Here is a 17,761-nt window from a genome sequence, read left to right on the forward strand (position 1 = left end):
GAAACTGAGTACCATGTGATGTTACTTTTGATGTATTGTTGTATCAGCCACTGCTGTTCATGGAATAGTAAATATATTGAATAAAGAGTGACACACACAAATACTGGAGGAACTCTGCAGGTCGGGCAGCATCGATAGAGGAATAAAGAGTCGATGTTTCCTGCCGAGACCCTTCATCCGGATTTGAATAAAGGATTTGTTAGGTGGAAGTCTGCCTTCGTTTCTTGGAAATCCTGCCTGTTTCCTTAAACATTATCAGCTGCAAAACATGTAGTTTGCTTTAAGGTGGCTAAAACGCAGAAATCGGAGTTTTTAAAAAGGAATTGATCCCGAAACTTACATTGCCATTAGCTTTTTTTCATCTCACTCAAGCGAGAGCTACTTGCCTAGCTCCTTTACTTTCTGGTCTATAAGAGATCGCGGTTTGTAGACTGAAATTTACGGTACATTACTCAAACCATATGGCCCTTCTCAAAGCCCAACGCACACATGGAAAGAGGCTGCAGAGTTGGGAGCCTTGAACCAGCCTGTGATTCGCCTTTTATCTGCTCTCAAGATTTTAAAAAAAGATCTCTAGGATCAGAACACCCTCCCTCCCAAATGACCAAGTAAATATCGGCCAGCATGCACCACCCGCCGACGTGCATCGCAACAGTTTGACGGACTGAGAGACACCGCACCACGAACTTGCGATCGCAAGAGGATATTTAGTCTTGGGACCCAGAAGACATTTAAAGAGACATCTCTTCTCACAAAACTGAAAAGAGCAATAAGTCGACCGAAAGTCCGGGTTGCTTGTAAAGAGCAGCTATCTAGAGGTACCGAGAGACGGTCTGCACTCAGCAATGAAAGCCCCTCAGCGGAGCCCTGGCCGTGCAGAGCAGATGCTTGGAGCCATGGCAGATATCTTGACCTCTTTTGCCCTGCCCAGCCAACAGTGGGTAGGTGCACTGTTTTCCTTGTAGCCTTCTTTTAAGGGGTGAGGGCGGTAATTCAGCGGCAGACGGTCCAGACATATCCATATCCGGGGGGCGGGGGTGGAGGTCAAGTCATCGGAACGGAAAGTTCAGGTCTGTTCAAACAATATTTAGAGAGGGGTGGAGGAAGTAATTGGCAGTGGGAAGTCAGGTGTTTGAAAGCTCCTGGAATTTGGCTGGCTACTGTTCGCAAGTCGAGGTATTGAGGGGTGTGTCCGGCTATTACGATGAGAGCGTTCAGGCGGTGACTGAAGGGGACTCTGACTCCAGTGGGGTGGGAAGGGGCAGGAGGAAGAGCAGACGGTTGAAGTTGAGGCATAATGTGCAATCTGATCGCCCCATCATAGAATTGGAGTTAGGTTTATTATCACTGACTTGTAGGACCTGAAATGTGTGGTTGTGCGACGGCAATACAGTGCAAAGAGATAAAATTATCATAAATTACAAAACAATTAAGTGGTACAAAATATAATGCAGTTATGAACCGTTCAGAAATCTGGTGGTGGAGGGGAAAAAACGTTGAGTGTGGGTGTTCAGGCTCTTGTACCTCCTCCCCGATGGTAGTAACAAGAAGATGGCATGTCCCGGTTGATTAGGGTCTTGAATGATGGATGCCGCCTTCCTGAAGCACCGCCTCTTGAAAATGAAGGGTGGTCAATCTGTGGAATTGACTGCCACAGACGACTGAGGAGGCCAAGTTGCTCGGAATATTCACAATGAAGGCTGATAGGTTCTTGATTAGTAAGGGTGTCAAAGGTTATGGGGAAAAGGCAGGAGAATGGGGTTGAGAGGGGAAATATCAGCCCTGATGGAACGGCAGGGCAGACTCGATGGGCTGAATAGCCTAATTCTGCTCTCATATCCTCGATGGTGGGGAAGGTTGTGCCCGTGATGTGGGTGCTTTGGAAAGGTTTACCAGGGTACTGCCTAGATTAGAGGGTATGAACTATAAGTAGATGTTGGACAAACCTGGGTTCTTTTCTCTGGAGCATCGGAGACTGAGGGAAGACCAGAGAGAAGTTTATAAAATTCTGAGCGGTATAGACAGGGTAGATGGTCAGAAGTTTTTCCCAGGGTAGAAATACCAGATATGAGAGGGGATGTGCAGGGCAATTTTTTTTTAACACAGAGTGGTGGGTGCCTAGAACTTGCTGCCAGGGGCGGTGCTGGAAGCAGATATAATAGGTGTTTAAGGTGCTTTCAGATAGACTCATGAATATGGAGGGTAGGGATCATGAGCAGGCAGAAGAGAATTAGTTCAAATAGGCAAAGTATTCCTTCAAGCAGTGAAAGATGGCAGAGGATGTGAGGTTTATAAATTGGTTTATTATTGTCATGAGTACTGAGGTACAGTGAACAAATTTCTTTTGCATGCCATCCATTCAGATTATTTAATTACATCGGTACATTGGGGTAGTATGAAGGAAAACAAAACCAGACTGTAGATTCCACTATTACGGTTACAGAAGGAGCAGTACAGGCAGATATTAAGGTGCAAGCCATAATAAGGTCGATTATGAGGTCCATCTTATCACTGGTCTTGTCACAGGTAGAAGCTGTCCTTTAGCCTGGTGGTACATGCGTTCAGGCTTTTGAGTCTAGGGAGAGGGGCAAAGAGAGAATGCCCAAGGTGGGTGGGATCTTTGATTATTCTGGCTGCTTTGCGGAGGCAGCAAAAAGTGTGGACAAAGTCCATGGAGGGGAGGTTGGTTTCTGTGATGTGCTGAGCTGTGTCCGCAACTCTCTGCCATCCCTACCGGTCACAGGCAGAACAGTTACCATACCAAGCCACGATGTATCCAGAAAGGATGCTTTCATGGGTGCATCTATAAAGGTTGGTGAGGGTCAAAGGAGTAATGCCTAATTCCTTTAGCCTCTTGAGGAAGTAAAGACACTGATGTGCTTTCTTGGAACAGGACAGGCTATTGGTTATGCTCACTCCGAGGAACTTGGAGTTCTCAACCCTCTCAAACTCAGTACCATTGAGGTAGAAGGTAATCAAGAAAGAAATCAAAATTGTTTAATGTCATTTCTAGTACACAATTGTGAGAATAGAATAATAATTTTTTTAAAACACAATAAATATAAATACATAAAATAGCATGCATGTCTATAAAGTGACGCTGGGCACAGGAGTGTCTGTACATAAGGTGACTGACAGGAAATGATAAAGTAATGGTGGAGGGGTGGTAGGTTAGCGGGTGGAGGGTTAGTTGAGTAGCCTTACTCTTGGGGAAGGTAACTCTTTTTGAGTCTGCTGGTCGTGGTGTGAATGCTGCGTAGTCTCTTCCCTGATGGGAGTGGGACAAACAACATGAGCAGGGTGGGTGGGATCCTTCATGAGGTTACTGGCCCTTTTCCAGCACTTTTCTGTATATATATATATATATATATATATATATATATATACTTGACGGTGAGTAAGCTAGTGCCGGTGATGCATTGGCCAGTTTTGACTAGCTGGTGTGGCGCCTTCCTCTCTGCCCAGTGCATTTTCGGCACCATGCAGTGATGCAGCTCATTAGTGTGCTCTCTACTGTGCCTCTGCAAAACGACACGAATTCAGATGTGCATAGCCAACCTCTCTTCAACCTCTTCAGAAAGTAGAAGTGGCGGTGAGTTTTCCTGATTGTGTATAGTGTGTTCTGCGTCCGTGAGAGATTGTGTGTGATATGCACTCCCAGAAGACTGAAATTGCTTACAGTTTCCACTGCGTGCCGCTGATGTTGAGGGGTGTGGGTGGCGTGGGTTTTCCTGAAGTTGATAACCATCTCCTTTGTCTTGTTCAAATTGAGAAAGAGGTTCTTTGCCTGGCACCATGCTTTGAGCTCTTCCACATCTTCTCTGTATGCTGTCTCATCATTGTTGGTGATGAGCCCCAGCACTGTCCATTTCCCTCCGCAGATACTACCTGACCTGCTGAGTTCCTCCAGCAGTTTGTGTTTTGCTTTATTCTATTATTAACAGCTCTAATCCTACTCATCCCCCATCTGAATAAAGTGCAATCTGTTTTGTCATTTTCAGTTGCACCCCATCTGCTCAACAGCTTTTTTTTAAGGGAGGCATTCAAGATTTCCATGAGTCTGTGTGTGAGGAACAGCTTCTCGTCTCCATTCCTGAACAGACCTGGCTTGAATTTTAGACAGCAGATGCTGGACACTGGAGAGATAGGAATCGAACCCCGATCTTACAGCCGGCTTGCTGTAAAACGTTGCGCTGAGCACTACACTACAGACACACAGATTAGCATCAGGAGCAGGCAACTCAGCACTGCCCCACCATACAGTAAGTTCACGGCTGACCCAACTGCAATCTTAACGCAATTCCTATCTATCTCAATAACCTTTCTTAATACAGACAGAAATACTCAGTGCTTGCTGCATTTATTTTGGATTTACGGCATCTGAAAGATTTATTTTCTGATCTTCACGTAATCTTTCACTTCCTTGTGTACCAAGAATTGATCTATTTTGGTCTTAAAAATATTCTGTGCTCTACTAAAGAATATAAAAATACTCTAAGCTTCCACCGTCCTTTGAGTAAGAGAGTTGCAAAGACTCACCATCTTTTGAGAGAAATAATTTTGTCTCATCTCTGCCTTGAATGGGCAAGCCCCAAAGCCATTATTTTTAAAACAGTGACCGCTAATTCTAGATTCTCCCACTCTGTCATGACCCCCCCCCCCCCGCCAAAGGATTGTAAACGCTTGAAATAAAACTGGTATTCTAGTGAGCAAGGAAGAACATCGGCACTGTCATTTTGAACTCTCTGCAGACCGGCTCACAAAGTTGAGGAAGTTATTGCTGATAGATTTACTGAGGAAGGTCTCACCACTTGACCAATCAGGACATCAGCGTGAGAGACTGTAGTCGCTGTCCCCCTGAAGCTCACAACTCCTAGCCTCCATGCAATGTGTAAAAAAACTGTATTTTCCTCACAAATTGTGTCTCAGCTTAAGATCCTTTCCCTCCCTTCACTTCTCTCTGGCTCTAAGCCATCAAAGAGAAGATAGAGAGAAGAGAGGCATGCGAGAAGATAGATAATGGGGAAGACAAGTGAGGGAATGGGATTGATCCAAGAGAGAGCAGAGACTCAAAGAGCCAAATGGCCACCACCATCTTATGAAAATATGATAAGGCAGAGTTTTTTACAAACTCATGTTACTTCTGATAACTTCACCTTTGTCTGCTCCTTTACCTGGTGTTCTGCTGTGCACTACTTGCCTGGCCTCTGGAGTTCTTCTCCAGAATAGCCTTAGCCCCGCAAATCCACCACTCTGCCTGCAAGTGAATTTAACGTTGGTCGGCCAGCCACTCGTTTGCTTTGAGTGCCGTTCTTTCCTTTAATCCCTCTTAAAAGGTGGTGCTTGTTGAGGAGCACTCCCTAAGCGCAAGCTATCACAGAACACAGAACGATACCGCACAGGTACAGGCTCCACAGCTCACAATATCTGTGCCAAATTAAACTCAATCCCTTCTGTCTGTACGTGATCCATCTCCCTCCATCCCTGCATATTCATGAGTTGAACAGCCTTTTAAACACCCCCATCATATCTGTTTCCACCATGTGTAACGTATCTACCTAATCCCCCAGCAGCACGTTCCATACACCCACCACTCTCTGTGCTTAATAGAAAACAAAAACTTCCCACTGTTATCCCCTCCTATACTCTCTTCGATTCTCCTTAAAATTATGCCCCCTCGTATTAGCCGTTTCTGTCCTGGGAAAAAATATCTGGTTATCCACACAATCTATTCCTCTTATTATCTTGTACATCTTTATCAAGTCAACTTTCACCCTCCTTCGCTCCAAAGAGAAAAGTTCTAGTTTACTCAACTTTTCTTCATAAACCATGCTCTCTAATCCAGGCAACATCCTGGTAAATCTCTGCACCCACTCTAAAGCTTTTGCATCCCTCCTACAATGAGACGACCAGAACTGAACACAATATTCCTAGTGTGATCTCCCTAGAGTTTTAAAGAGCTGAAACATTACCCCTCCTTATAGCTCATACCCTCCAGTCCAGGCAAGATCCTGGTGAATCTTTTCTGCAGCCTCTCCAAAACTTCCACATATTTCTTGTAAAGGTGAAACCAGAAATGCACACAGTGCAAGCAAACCAAAGCTGCAGTACGAATTGCTGACTTCTATGCTCAATGCCCCAACCAGCAAGGGCAGGCTGGCTGTACACCTTCCTTACCACTCTATCCACTTGTATTGCCGCTCTTGAAAGGCTTGAAAAGACAGAGGCAGAGGACGCTAGATCTCAAGTCCATAAACGTTAAATCAGGAGAAACCACTTTACCCCGAGAGTGGAACTTACGCCCACACGGGGTGGTTGATGTGAAGAGCAGAGAGACATACTTAAAGAAAAGCTGGTTAACCACAGCAGAGAGCTAGCAGAAGGGTCTTATAAAATGCTCGCAACAGTGAAGCAGTAGCCAATTAACGGCTGCCTCTGTTGCAGCAAGTACTTTACAAGTTGTTTCTCACCTCTGATCCCACTGCATCTTTGTGGAACAAATAATGCTGCTTAATGTGGATAATCGGGTCACAAAATGCGAAATATGGCATTATCCAAAAGCCTATCATTACCTGGTCTGGCTCTATCACCTCTACGCTAACTTGTCAGTCCATTTCCCAAGAAGCCACGGCATTCCGGATGGGACTCACTTTGAGGAACGTCCCATTGTGTCGCCATATTTCCCCACATTCACTCTTTAATCACGCCTGATAACCAACGGGATCTGCGTCCTTAGCTCTCTCAAAGTTGATGCATAAGCTGACAAGGTTAAAAATACGTATGGCGGATTGGGCTTCATTAGTCTCTTGACTGAGTTCATGAGCCATGAGGTAATGTTGCAGCTCTATAAAACCCTGGTTAGACCACACTGGGAGTATTGTATTCAGTTCTGGTCACCTCATTATAAGAAGGATGTAAAAGCTTTAGAGAGGGCCCAGAGGAGGTTTACCTCGATGCTGCCTGGATTAGAGAATGTGTGTTATGAGGATACGTTCAGCCAGCTTCAGCTTTTCCCTCTGAAGAGGAGGATGAGAGGTGACTTTATAAAGGCATACGAGATGATAAGAGGCAGAGATCGAGTGGATAGCCGGAAACTTTTTCCCAGGGTGGAAATGGCTAATACAAAGGGGCATAATTTCAAAGTGATTAGAGGAAAGTGCAGGGCAGGAGTGTCAGAGGTAAGTTTTTTATTACACAGTGAGTGATGGTGGTGATAGAGGCACTTAGAAACAGAGAGGCACATGAATGATAGAAAAATGGAGTGTTATATTGGATGGAAGGGTTAGATTGATCTTAGAGTGGGTTAAGAGGCTGGCACAATGTTGCCTGTAGCATACTGCATGTTCTAAATTCAATCCCCACTGTGGACCCAAACAGAAAAACATAAAGAGTAGACTTCCCCCCACCATTTCTGACTGCTGTATGGCTTCCAAGAACAGAGTGACGGGCACCTTGGGAGCCAGGACTGAGGGAGTGCTATACTCACTGCAGGATGCTGACTCCCGAATGACGTGATAGCCAGCAAGCTGGGCTTTCTTGTGCACATCGCTCCTCCCCAGTCTAACCATTATTGCCCATGAGTTAAGCTGGCCTTGTTCTGATATTCAAACCCCCCCCCCCCACCCCCTCAAACCCTCCAAACTGTCATTCAACCCTCCAAATAGGAGCAGAAACTGCTGGAAGCACTCAGCAGGTCAAGCAGTATCTGTGGAGAGGAACAGAATCTGCATTCTGATGAAGATATCCTTCCAAAAAAAGATTCCTCTAACAGCTGGTCTGTTGCTATCCACTTAAAGGCTGATTTATACTTCTGCGTCAACTCGACGCCGTAACCTACGCAAGTGACCGACGCGCATTGTGAGCATTTATACTTGTGCGTTGGTGTGTCTGCGCCGCTCTGCAATTTGGGCACGTCACGCATGCGCACACACCTGCCCGCAAAAGGCTTCATGGTCATGGTAGTCTTTCTCGGGGTAAACAAGTTTAAAGCGAGCGTCTTTTTTTCGTAAAAGCGAAATGTGTCCTCCATAATTTCGGAGGTCTGTAAAGCTTTATGGAAAGCATTGCAGCCAGAGTTCCTTCCCTGCCCTTCAGTCGCCCAATGGGAAGCTATTGCAGCGTAGGAGGAAAGGTGATGCTATCAAGCGGACCAATCACAGTTGTTGCGGTCTGCGTTGCTGCGACGCGCAGTTACATTTTGGGAGAGGTGCGCGTCATGCTCTGGCGCAGGGATCCGCGTCGGCTCTGTGTAGGATTCGCGGCAACGCAGTACTCACGGCATGGAGTTGACGCAGAAGTATAAATCAGGCTTCAGCTGTGCACCGATTGGCTTCCCTCTGCCCTACACTGCACTGTAAAAGATACTTCAGAAGTATTCATCTGATTGCGGAGTACTTTAGGGATCCCAGGGTTTGTGAAACCTCAATCAAGAAACCTAAATTGCTAGTGCCCATGACAGGGCACCACAAGTGATGCAGCTCCAGAGATCAGAGAATCAGAGTCTGATCCCAAACTCCTGCCACTGTCTATGTGGAGTTTGCACGTTCACCCTCCACCTCCCCACCCCCGGGTACTCTGGTTTCCTCCTACATTCCAAAGACGTGCAAGTTGGTGAGTTAATTTGTCCTCTGGTGTGTGGGTGAATCGGGGCACAATGTTCATTCCAGCCATCAACTACCTATTGACACCAATCCACTCTACCAGACTTAGTCCGTAGCCTCCGATTCAAGGGCTCATCGAGTTACTTCTCCAATGCTCTGCCTCCACTGCAGATCATGAGATCAGTGTAGATGAGACTTGATGGCCAGCCGGGACACGATGGGTGGAAGCGCCTGTCTCTGTGATCTGAAAATCTAATTTCCAATACCTTAAACAAGATTCAACCTGCAGATACACATTCCCCTCCTCTCTTCAGCATTTCAAGGTGGGGGTGGGGGGAGGATTCCCAGTGTGACTCTCTGGTCCATTCTTCCATCCCTAGCATGCTACAGCATCTTCCCCTTCATCTCTACACTGGGGAAACCACACACGGCTTTGTGAAGCACCTGTGTTCAGTACACAGATGACCCTGAGCTCCAGTAACCTGCTACTGTAATTCACCAGCCCACACCCGATCTGACCTATTGGTCGTTAATCTCTTGCACTGTTACGTGAGGTCCAAGGCAAGCTTGAGGAACAGCACCTTACCTTTTATCTGGCTATATTGCAGCCTTCTGGACTCGATATTCAATTCACACTGTCAGTACCAGAATCAGGTAGTTCTGTTCATCATTTGTCTGTGATATTGGCTCAGTTTCCCTCTCTCCATTAGTACGGCCTAGCCTACTGTGCATTCCCCACACCCCTGCATTTTGGGATGCTTTACACTCCTTTGTCCACATTGTTACTCCCTAGCAGCTACATTAACCCATTGACTGCTACCTATCCCCATGGTAAACCTAGCCAATCCCAGCCTAACCCTATCACAGATATTTCCCTTGTCCTAACCGTCCCTCGCCCACCATCTCTGCAGCTTTGCACTAATCTGTTTTCTCTCTTTCCCAGTGTTAGCAAAGGGTCTTTGATCTGAAACGTTAATTTGGTTTCTCTTTGCACAGGTCTAACCTGACCTGCTGTTTCCACTGCTTCCTTTTTTCGCCTTTCCCACCTGTCCAGGCAATATCCTGGTGAATCTCCTCTGCACTCCCTCCATTGCGAGATGGCTGTGTGCCCAGAGACCCGAGTTCTTTGGGCACAGAGCTCGGAAAAAGCAACGCAACAGACTTTTAACACCATAAATCAGCGAGTTGTTTTGTTATGTCTCCCCTCTCGCTGTGAAACAGGGACACCTCTTTTCCCTTTATTAGGGAAAGAGAGAGCCTGTGGTACAGTATGTTGAATTACCAGGTGAACAAGTAGTCTTTGGGGTACTGCAAGTCTGTGTCTTTATTGATGCTTTGCTGCACGCTTGAGTGCTTGGTGGGGGAGCAGATGCTTTTTGCTGGTGGGGGAGGGGGGGTCGTTGCTTTGCTGCTGCTTCTGGATGGGGTCTGGGGGGGTGGACTTTGGGGTTCTAACATTGAACTGTCATTCATTCTTTGGGGCACTCCTCTGTTTTCGTGGATGGTTGTGAAGAAAAAGAATTTCAGGATGTATATTGGATACATTTCTCTGACATTAAATGAAACACCCTTCCTAGAGTGCGGTGACCAGAACTGCACACGGCACTTCGTGATGATGGGTGTCAGTGCCACTAGACAGTAGTTGTTTAGTTCTGAAAGTGTAGGGTTCTTTGGTGGCTGATTTGAAGCATGTGGGGACAGTAGCAGACCTGAGAAGGACTCTGTGGAGAGCCTTCCCCGTAAGGCTGCCGGGCCGGACAACATCGCGGGCTGAGTACTCAGGGAGTGTGCACACCAGCTCACCGATATCTTCACGGACATCTTCAACACTTCACTCACCCAGGCTGCTGTCCCCCACATGCTTTAATCAGCCACCATCATCCCTGTACCAAAGATCTCTACACCTTCAGAACTAAATGACTACCACCCAGTGGCACTGACACTAATCATCATGAAGTGCTTTGAATGGCTGGTAATGGCACACATCAAAAACTCCTATCCTGTCACACTGGACACTCACCAATATGCTCACCAACAGAACTGCTCTACGACAGATGTCATAGTATTTGTCCTGCACCTGGCCCTGACACACTAGAAAACCTGGACACTTACATCAGAATGCTGTTTCTGGATTTCAGTTCAGCATACAACACTGCAGTCTCACAGACCTTGGTGAACAAACTCCTACTCCTCAGTCTAAATACACCACTGTGCAACTGGGTGTCGGACTTCCTAACCAACAGACCTCAGACAGTCAGTGTGCACAACCGCTCCTCCCTCCCATGGGTGCCCCCTCCCCGGGGCTGTACGCTCTGCTCACACATGGCTGCATGGCCAAGCACCCGAGTAATCACATTGTCAAGTTCACCAGTGACAGATCATCTGCATTCCGGCAGCCGTAGTCTCTTGTGCATCCAGAAGTAGAATGGATACAGGTTGTCTCCTCCAGTTACTATAAAAGAAAGACTTGCATTTATATAGTGTCTTGCACATCCTACACCAGAACAGGAAGCACTTTGCAGGACTTTTTTTTATAAGTATTATGATTGCAATTAAGCTCTTTGCAAAGTAGTCAGTGTTCAAGTGTCCTCTCCACATGACCAATATTGGTGCCTCAACCGCAAGCCTCTTGCTCGCCTCCCCCAACAACGCATCCCCACTCAATCCCTGTTGTAAAACATCTTTCACCCTGGTTTGTCTGGAATCGTGACAACAGCATCGGCAAGCAACAGCGGGTAGGAAGGCCTCTTTCAGCTTGCCAAGGAAGGGTTACGCAGGAAGGAGATGTGCAAACTGCAAGTATGTTTTGGTGAGCTTAAAGAGCAGCAAGATCTTTTAGCAGCCAAAGGATGTTTTTAGATTCATCCAAGCATAAGTTTATTCAAGAGTACACAAGGAGCAATTGTTACCACAGGTGGGAGGGTTGGTAGCTATTCAGCACAGATTGAAAGTAAATTGGAATAGAACAAGGGAGGTGTCAGTTTTCTTCTAATGCGCAGTGAGTTGTTATGATCTGCAGTGGACCTCCTATGGGTGCTAATTCAATAGTAACTTTTAAATGACTTGGGCGGCACAGTGGTGTAGCTCATGGAGTTACACCCTCACTATTCTGACCTCGGACACTGACTGCCTGGAGTTTGAGTGTACTCCCTCTAACTGTATGGGTTCCACTGACACCTCATTCCACCCCCCCCCAACTCCACACACCCCTGGAGCTCCTGTGGGTTGGTAGATTAATTTTCCACTGTAAGTTGTCCCCAGTATGTAGGTGAGGCAGAGAATCTCGGGGGAGTTAATGGGACTGTGGGGAATAAAATGGGATCAATGTAGACTCAATGGGCCGAAGGGCCTGTTTCTGTGTTGTCTGACTTAATCTATGATTTCATAAAACAGATTTTGCAGGGGTTTGACCAGACAGTGAGACTAGTCGTCAGCTCCAGCAAAGAGCCATCATGAGTTTGGTAGGTTAACTGGCCTCAGTCAACTTTGTGTGACCCATTGAGGTGCGATGTTGACATTAGCTAGTGGTGTGCATCCACGACCCTATCACTTTCCTGGTGCCACTGGTGTCAATGGAAATAACAATCAGGAGAGGAGAAGCAGGTTGCCAAGTTGATGGCGCCAATTTTATTTATTTGAGGGAACTATACTTCATTCGCCGGCTGATGGCGTAGTGGCATCAGCACTGGACTTCAAGGCAGACGGTCCTGAGTTCAAACCCAGCCGGGTCCCAACCTGGGCAGCAGCAGTATCTGTGTGGAAGAAAGGCCTGGCAATCTACTTCCGTACCTGACCACGAAAACCCTACGGACCATGAGATCACGAAGAGTCGGACTTGACTTAATGACTGAACAACAAATACTTCATTCATGCATTCATGGATATACAGTGTATATGGTATCTTTACATGTTATCATTCTTGGCACAAGGTTTATCATTTCCATTTGACAAAAGAGATTCAGCAGATGCTGGAAATCTAAAGCAGCAAAAACAAAATGCTGGAGGAACTCAGCAGGTCAGGCAGCATCTATAGAGGTAAATAAGCAGTTAATGAAAGGGCTCAGCCCAAAGCATCAACTGTTCATTTCCTTCCATTAATGCTGCCTGGCCTGCTGAGTTCCTTCAGCGTTTTGTGTGTGTTACTTGTCTAATTCCATTTACTTTCAGGGTTCGCATTACATCAGCATGACATCAATTTGTCTCTTTGCATTTTATTCTTGAGCAACAATCCAAAAGGTTATTACACATTACCCAGCTCCTCAGTATCCAGTGGGTGAAGTTCGAAGTTCAAAATAAACTTATTTTCAAAGTACATATGTCACCATGTACAAACTTGAGATTCATTTTCTTGTGAGCATTTACAGGAAGTACAAAGAAACACAATGGAAAGGCCTTAGACTGCAGTCCACCCCACCGAGCGTTAGTGTTGGCTGCAACTATTTTCTGTGCATTCCTCAGCATGTACTCCTGCACTACAAACCCATTGGTTTTGGGTCTTGTGGCTGAGTTCCGGTGGTGAGGCATTCTGCCAGATGCTTTATGCAGTCTGTTCAGAAACCATCCCACTGGATCCATCATACCCCTGGCCCACAGGAGCAGCGGGATACTCTATGACAACCACTGTCTGATTGACTTCTGGAGATACAACACTGGGCGTCTCGGGAGGTTGTTCCTGCCTGTGGCCATTGAACTTTGCAGCTCCTCTCGTGGAGGGTCAGACACCCTGAGCCAATAGACTGGTCCTGGACTTATTTTCCATCTGGCATAGTTTGCATTTTGTTGTTTGATTGTTTGTGGTTTTTGTATTGCTATATTTACGCTCTATTCTTGGTTGGTGCGGCTGTAAAGAAACCCAATTTCCCTCAGGATTAATAAAGTACATCTATCTATCTATCTATCAAAAGTGTTTTCTGCAGAACTATTTCTACAAACGATTGATAGTGTGGCACAGTCAAACTGAATGGGACATTGCCAGGCAACGAGGCCAGTCCCATCTTCGTAAAACGGGGGTGGGTGGGCAGGTGGAACCTCAGCTCATTGTTGACACTGTACTCAGGGTATACTCACAGCTTGGTACAGCCACACCCAAAGGTAGTCATCGGGATAAGAATATGTCTCTCCCCCCCCCCGCCCCCCCCCCCCCAGCTTCTATGGGGACTTGTGCATTGTGACATGAGGGACATGAACTGGATCCATATTCTGGATCTCCAGATAAGCTAGAAGTCTGCTCGGCTGACAGAAGAGTATGGTATGGACCACACCTGCACCAGGTACAGCACCTCGCACCCAAGGACCAGGTTCTTCCTACCATCAAGGGGGAGCATCAATTACACACTCCCAGCCTCTGTTTCACCTTGGCTATCCACTCCACATCGCATATCTCAGTTTCTTTGCAACAAGCACCTTCAGGTGATCAGACCCACTGGTGAAGGGACTGGAGGACTGGTCAGATAACATGGTCTTGCTCTTCCTGCGATTGCCTCTGACCCCCAAGGGCAGCTCCACTGGTCGCAGATGATGATCTTCCAAGCAGAAAATGGCAGCATCAGCCAATATTCTGTAAATCTCCTTCTCCTGGTACTTTCTGCCCAGGCTGGTATCTGTCCGTTTTCCCCCTCAAAGCTCCTCTTCTACGTCCATTCCCATTGACTGCACGAGGAGCAGTTTCTGATACTTTTTGGGAATTGATGTCTCCCCCTCTGATCATCACTTGCTTTCTGAACACCGTCGAAGAAACCATCTTGATTGCTTTGGGGAGACAGAGAGAAGCTTTGCATTCTACGACGTGGAGATCCTTTTCAGTTACCTAGTGTTTTACTAGGGACAGCAATTGACAGTCAGTTTCCATGTCTTCCTGGGGGTCACAGTCAGCCAGAAGGTGGCAGTGGTCAGAGAAGAATGCTGATAGGAGTTTGATGGCTCTTTAGACACAAAAGAAGTTTACCTGGGACATGACAGAGCTGTGTGGTCTGGACCGCGTGTACCCCTGTACTCGACCTGCTTTTCTTTGCCATCTTAACATTTCCATCAGGAGTCTGCAGATGCTATCTAGTTTGTTGCTGTCCGATGCAGTTGAAGTCACCGGCCGGAATGTCGCCAGCAGCGATGGGAGCTACTGGAGACGAGCCAGCATCTCGCTCTGCAGGATGAAGGTGAGCACAGTGATTAGCTGGAGAAACACACGCAAAATGCCGGAGGAACTCAGCAGGTCAGGCAGCATCTATGGAGCGGAATAAATTATCAATGTTTCAGGCTGAGACCCTTCATCAGGACTGGAAAAGCAGGAGGAAAATGCTTGTACTCCTTCCCTTACCCCCACCTTCTTATTCTGGCTTCTGCCCCCTTCCTTTCCAGTCCTGATGATGGGTCTCAGCCCAAAGAGTCTTCTGTTTATTCTTCCTCATAGACGCTGCCTGACCTGCTGAGTTCCTCCAGCATTGCGTGTGTGTTTCTCTGGATTTCCAGTATCTGCAGAATCTCTTGTGTTTATTGTTAGCTAGAGGCACCGTTTCTGTACTGGTGCACAGAGCCATTATCTGCTCCAGGATTCTTTACTGGAATAAATGAGGAATTATTTACCAAGTCTTTTCCTCAAATGAGCAGCAACCTGCCTCAGTGATAGTGGACACAGAGACAGATGGAGAGGAACAGCTTAATGCTTAAGCATCAAAATTCCTATTGCTCTGAACGGAGAAATGCTTAAAATGCTTGACTGAAATTTCACTGTTTTAGTGGAGGTGTTAACCTCTTTATTATAAATTGGTTAAGCTCTCTTGTAATACGGGAACGTCAAATGGATTTAATGTTCTCCTATTGGCTGTACAGGCAAATTCAACTGACTTTCAAAGGAAAATTGGATGAACATGAAAATGAGAAATTCGCAGTGTTTTTGGGAAAGTGCAGAGGAGGAGACTTTTACAGTTTCAAATGGTAGGCACAGCAGTGAAAAACTTAATCATCTCTTCAGTACTAAAGATTTTAGCCCTTTCCCTGAAATGTGTCTCAATTTCTGGCAGTCTTACACCTGAGTTAGAATGATTATGGATTCCACACACACCCAGTGCTGTAGTGTCAGAGCTGCTGTTTATTTTTGCGTGGTGAAGATTCTTACCTGTTGTTTTGGAGATGAAAGAGCCCACAATTTCATTTGAAGAAGCAGCATTGTTCCTGGTGACGCGAGCAATCTTTGTTCCTTCACCTCGAATCTGAATGTGAGGGGAATGGAGGGATGCAGATTATAATTGGGAGGAGGACACTTAGTATAAATGGCCATCAAGAACATACAGAATAGGAGCAGGAGTCGGCCATCTGCCCATTGAGCCTGCTCTGCCATTCAATAAGATCATGGTTGTTCTAGCCATGGACTCAGCTCCACCTACCTGCCCTTTCCCATAACCCTTAATTCTCCTGCTTATCGAAAATCTATCTATTTCTTAAATATATTTGATGATGTAGCCTCTACTGCTTTCCCGGGCAAGGAATTCCACAGAGTCACTACTCTCCGGAAAAAACAGTTTCTCCCCATCTCTGTCTTAAATCTATTCCCACAAATCATTAGGCTTTTTCCCTTAGTTCTAGTCTCTCTTCCTGTGGAAACAACATTCCTGCCTCTATCTTCTCTATCTCTTTCATAATTTTGTATGTTTATATCAGATTTCCTCTTCTTCTGAATTCTAGTGATTATTGTCCCAGGCAACTCAATTACTCCGCATAGGCTAAACCCCTCCAGAATCAACCCGGTGAACCTTCTCTGCTTTGCCCCTAAGCTAGTATATCTTTCCTCAAGTAAGGACACGCAGTACTCCAGATGTAGCTTCACCAGTATCCTGTACACCAGATCAGCACAACATTGTGGGCCGAAGGGCCTGTCCTGTGCTGCACTGTTCTACGTTCACCACTGGAATAATCCCAAATGTCAACTGTGCATTTGCAGTCTGGATGAAGGGTTTCGACCCGAATGGTCGACTGTTCATTTCCCTCCATGGATACTGCTTGACCTGACTTCTTCCAGCATCTTGCTTATTGCTCCAGTTTCCGGTGTCTTGTGTCTGCAGTGGACCAACACTGTACAGTGTCTGGGAGCTTGCTGTGTGTAAATTGGCTGCTCTGTTTCTCACATTATCTTGGACTGCACCACATTTCAGGAGTACCTCACTGGCTCCTTGGGGATGTTATGAAATTGTTGAAAGTACCACAGAACTTCATTCCAATCTCTCTTTCCTTTCTCTTTATTTTTTCTTCTTCCTTTTCCAATTATTTGTCAGATCCCATTTCCTCCCAGGATAGCCAGGAGAAATGTTCCCATTCACCCATTTCAAACGCTTGTATCTTGGATTGCAGCCAGATTAAGATCAGAAAAGAAAACAGAGCTAATTTTCCCCCCAAAAGCCGCTGATTTTCTCCTTTCCCTGGAAGCCCTCACTGGGGCCACTTAACCACAGCCTGAGAGCTGGCAGGGGATGTACACGACCTCTAAGAAGGAAACCAGCAACTGGGAGTTCGCTGGCATTGTCAATAGGAATGGTATCAGAACAGGGGAGCGGGTCGCTGCGCAGCACCGAGTCCAAAGCAGCAATCACGTGAAATCATTCTGCAAGCTTTTTGGTTTAGCTCTGCAAAACTAAATTGGTGCTAATCACACGTGGTTGCACATACGGCTGATTAAAGGGGATGTGCACTCGGCTCTGAGAGCTGGATTGTATTGGAGGTGGGAGCTCAAAAATTCATTTGAGCTGCTTCTACTGCATTAAGCTCGTGACCTTATGAAATGTACGGACGGGAGCACACAGCTGTTTAGCAGGATGAGGGTATGCTCCAGATTTGAACTATACAGTCAGTACCGAAGTTAAAGCATTCTGCACCCTCGTGTCAGATAAAACTCAGTTCAGAGGGGTGCTAGGAAGGAAGTCACGGTAAAAACAGCAGGTTTATATTGAAACTTGGTTAGCATTGGCTATACTAGCTCCCATGGCAAATAACCTGTGGCCAATGCTCACTCATAGGAGGTCGGTCAAGAAGGTTCAGTTGCTCAGCATTCAAGAGGAGTTAGTAAACTGGATTAGACATCAGCTTTGCGGGAGAAGCCAAAGAGTGGTAGTAGATAGTTGCATCTCTGACTGAAGGCTGGTGACTAGGTGAGTGCCGCAGGGATCGGTGCTGGA

General features: G+C 46.3%; 1 protein-coding gene across 2 annotated transcripts in view; it reads left to right on the forward strand.

Moving 5' to 3' along the window:
• The first annotated feature begins 492 nt into the window (after positions 1-492).
• The window catches only part of LOC140191630 (rho guanine nucleotide exchange factor 25-like), a 313,824-nt gene continuing 296,555 nt past the window's right edge, over positions 493-17,761 (forward strand). For both annotated transcript variants that reach the window (XM_072249206.1, XM_072249207.1), the window contains exon 1: positions 493-941. In XM_072249206.1, coding sequence (XP_072105307.1) covers positions 846-941 — 96 coding nt within the window. In that variant the 5' untranslated portion in view covers positions 493-845. The remainder of the gene's footprint in view (positions 942-17,761) is intronic.

The sequence above is a fragment of the Mobula birostris genome, chromosome X, assembly GCF_030028105.1.
Source record: "Mobula birostris isolate sMobBir1 chromosome X, sMobBir1.hap1, whole genome shotgun sequence".
NCBI lineage: Eukaryota > Metazoa > Chordata > Chondrichthyes > Myliobatiformes > Myliobatidae > Mobula > Mobula birostris.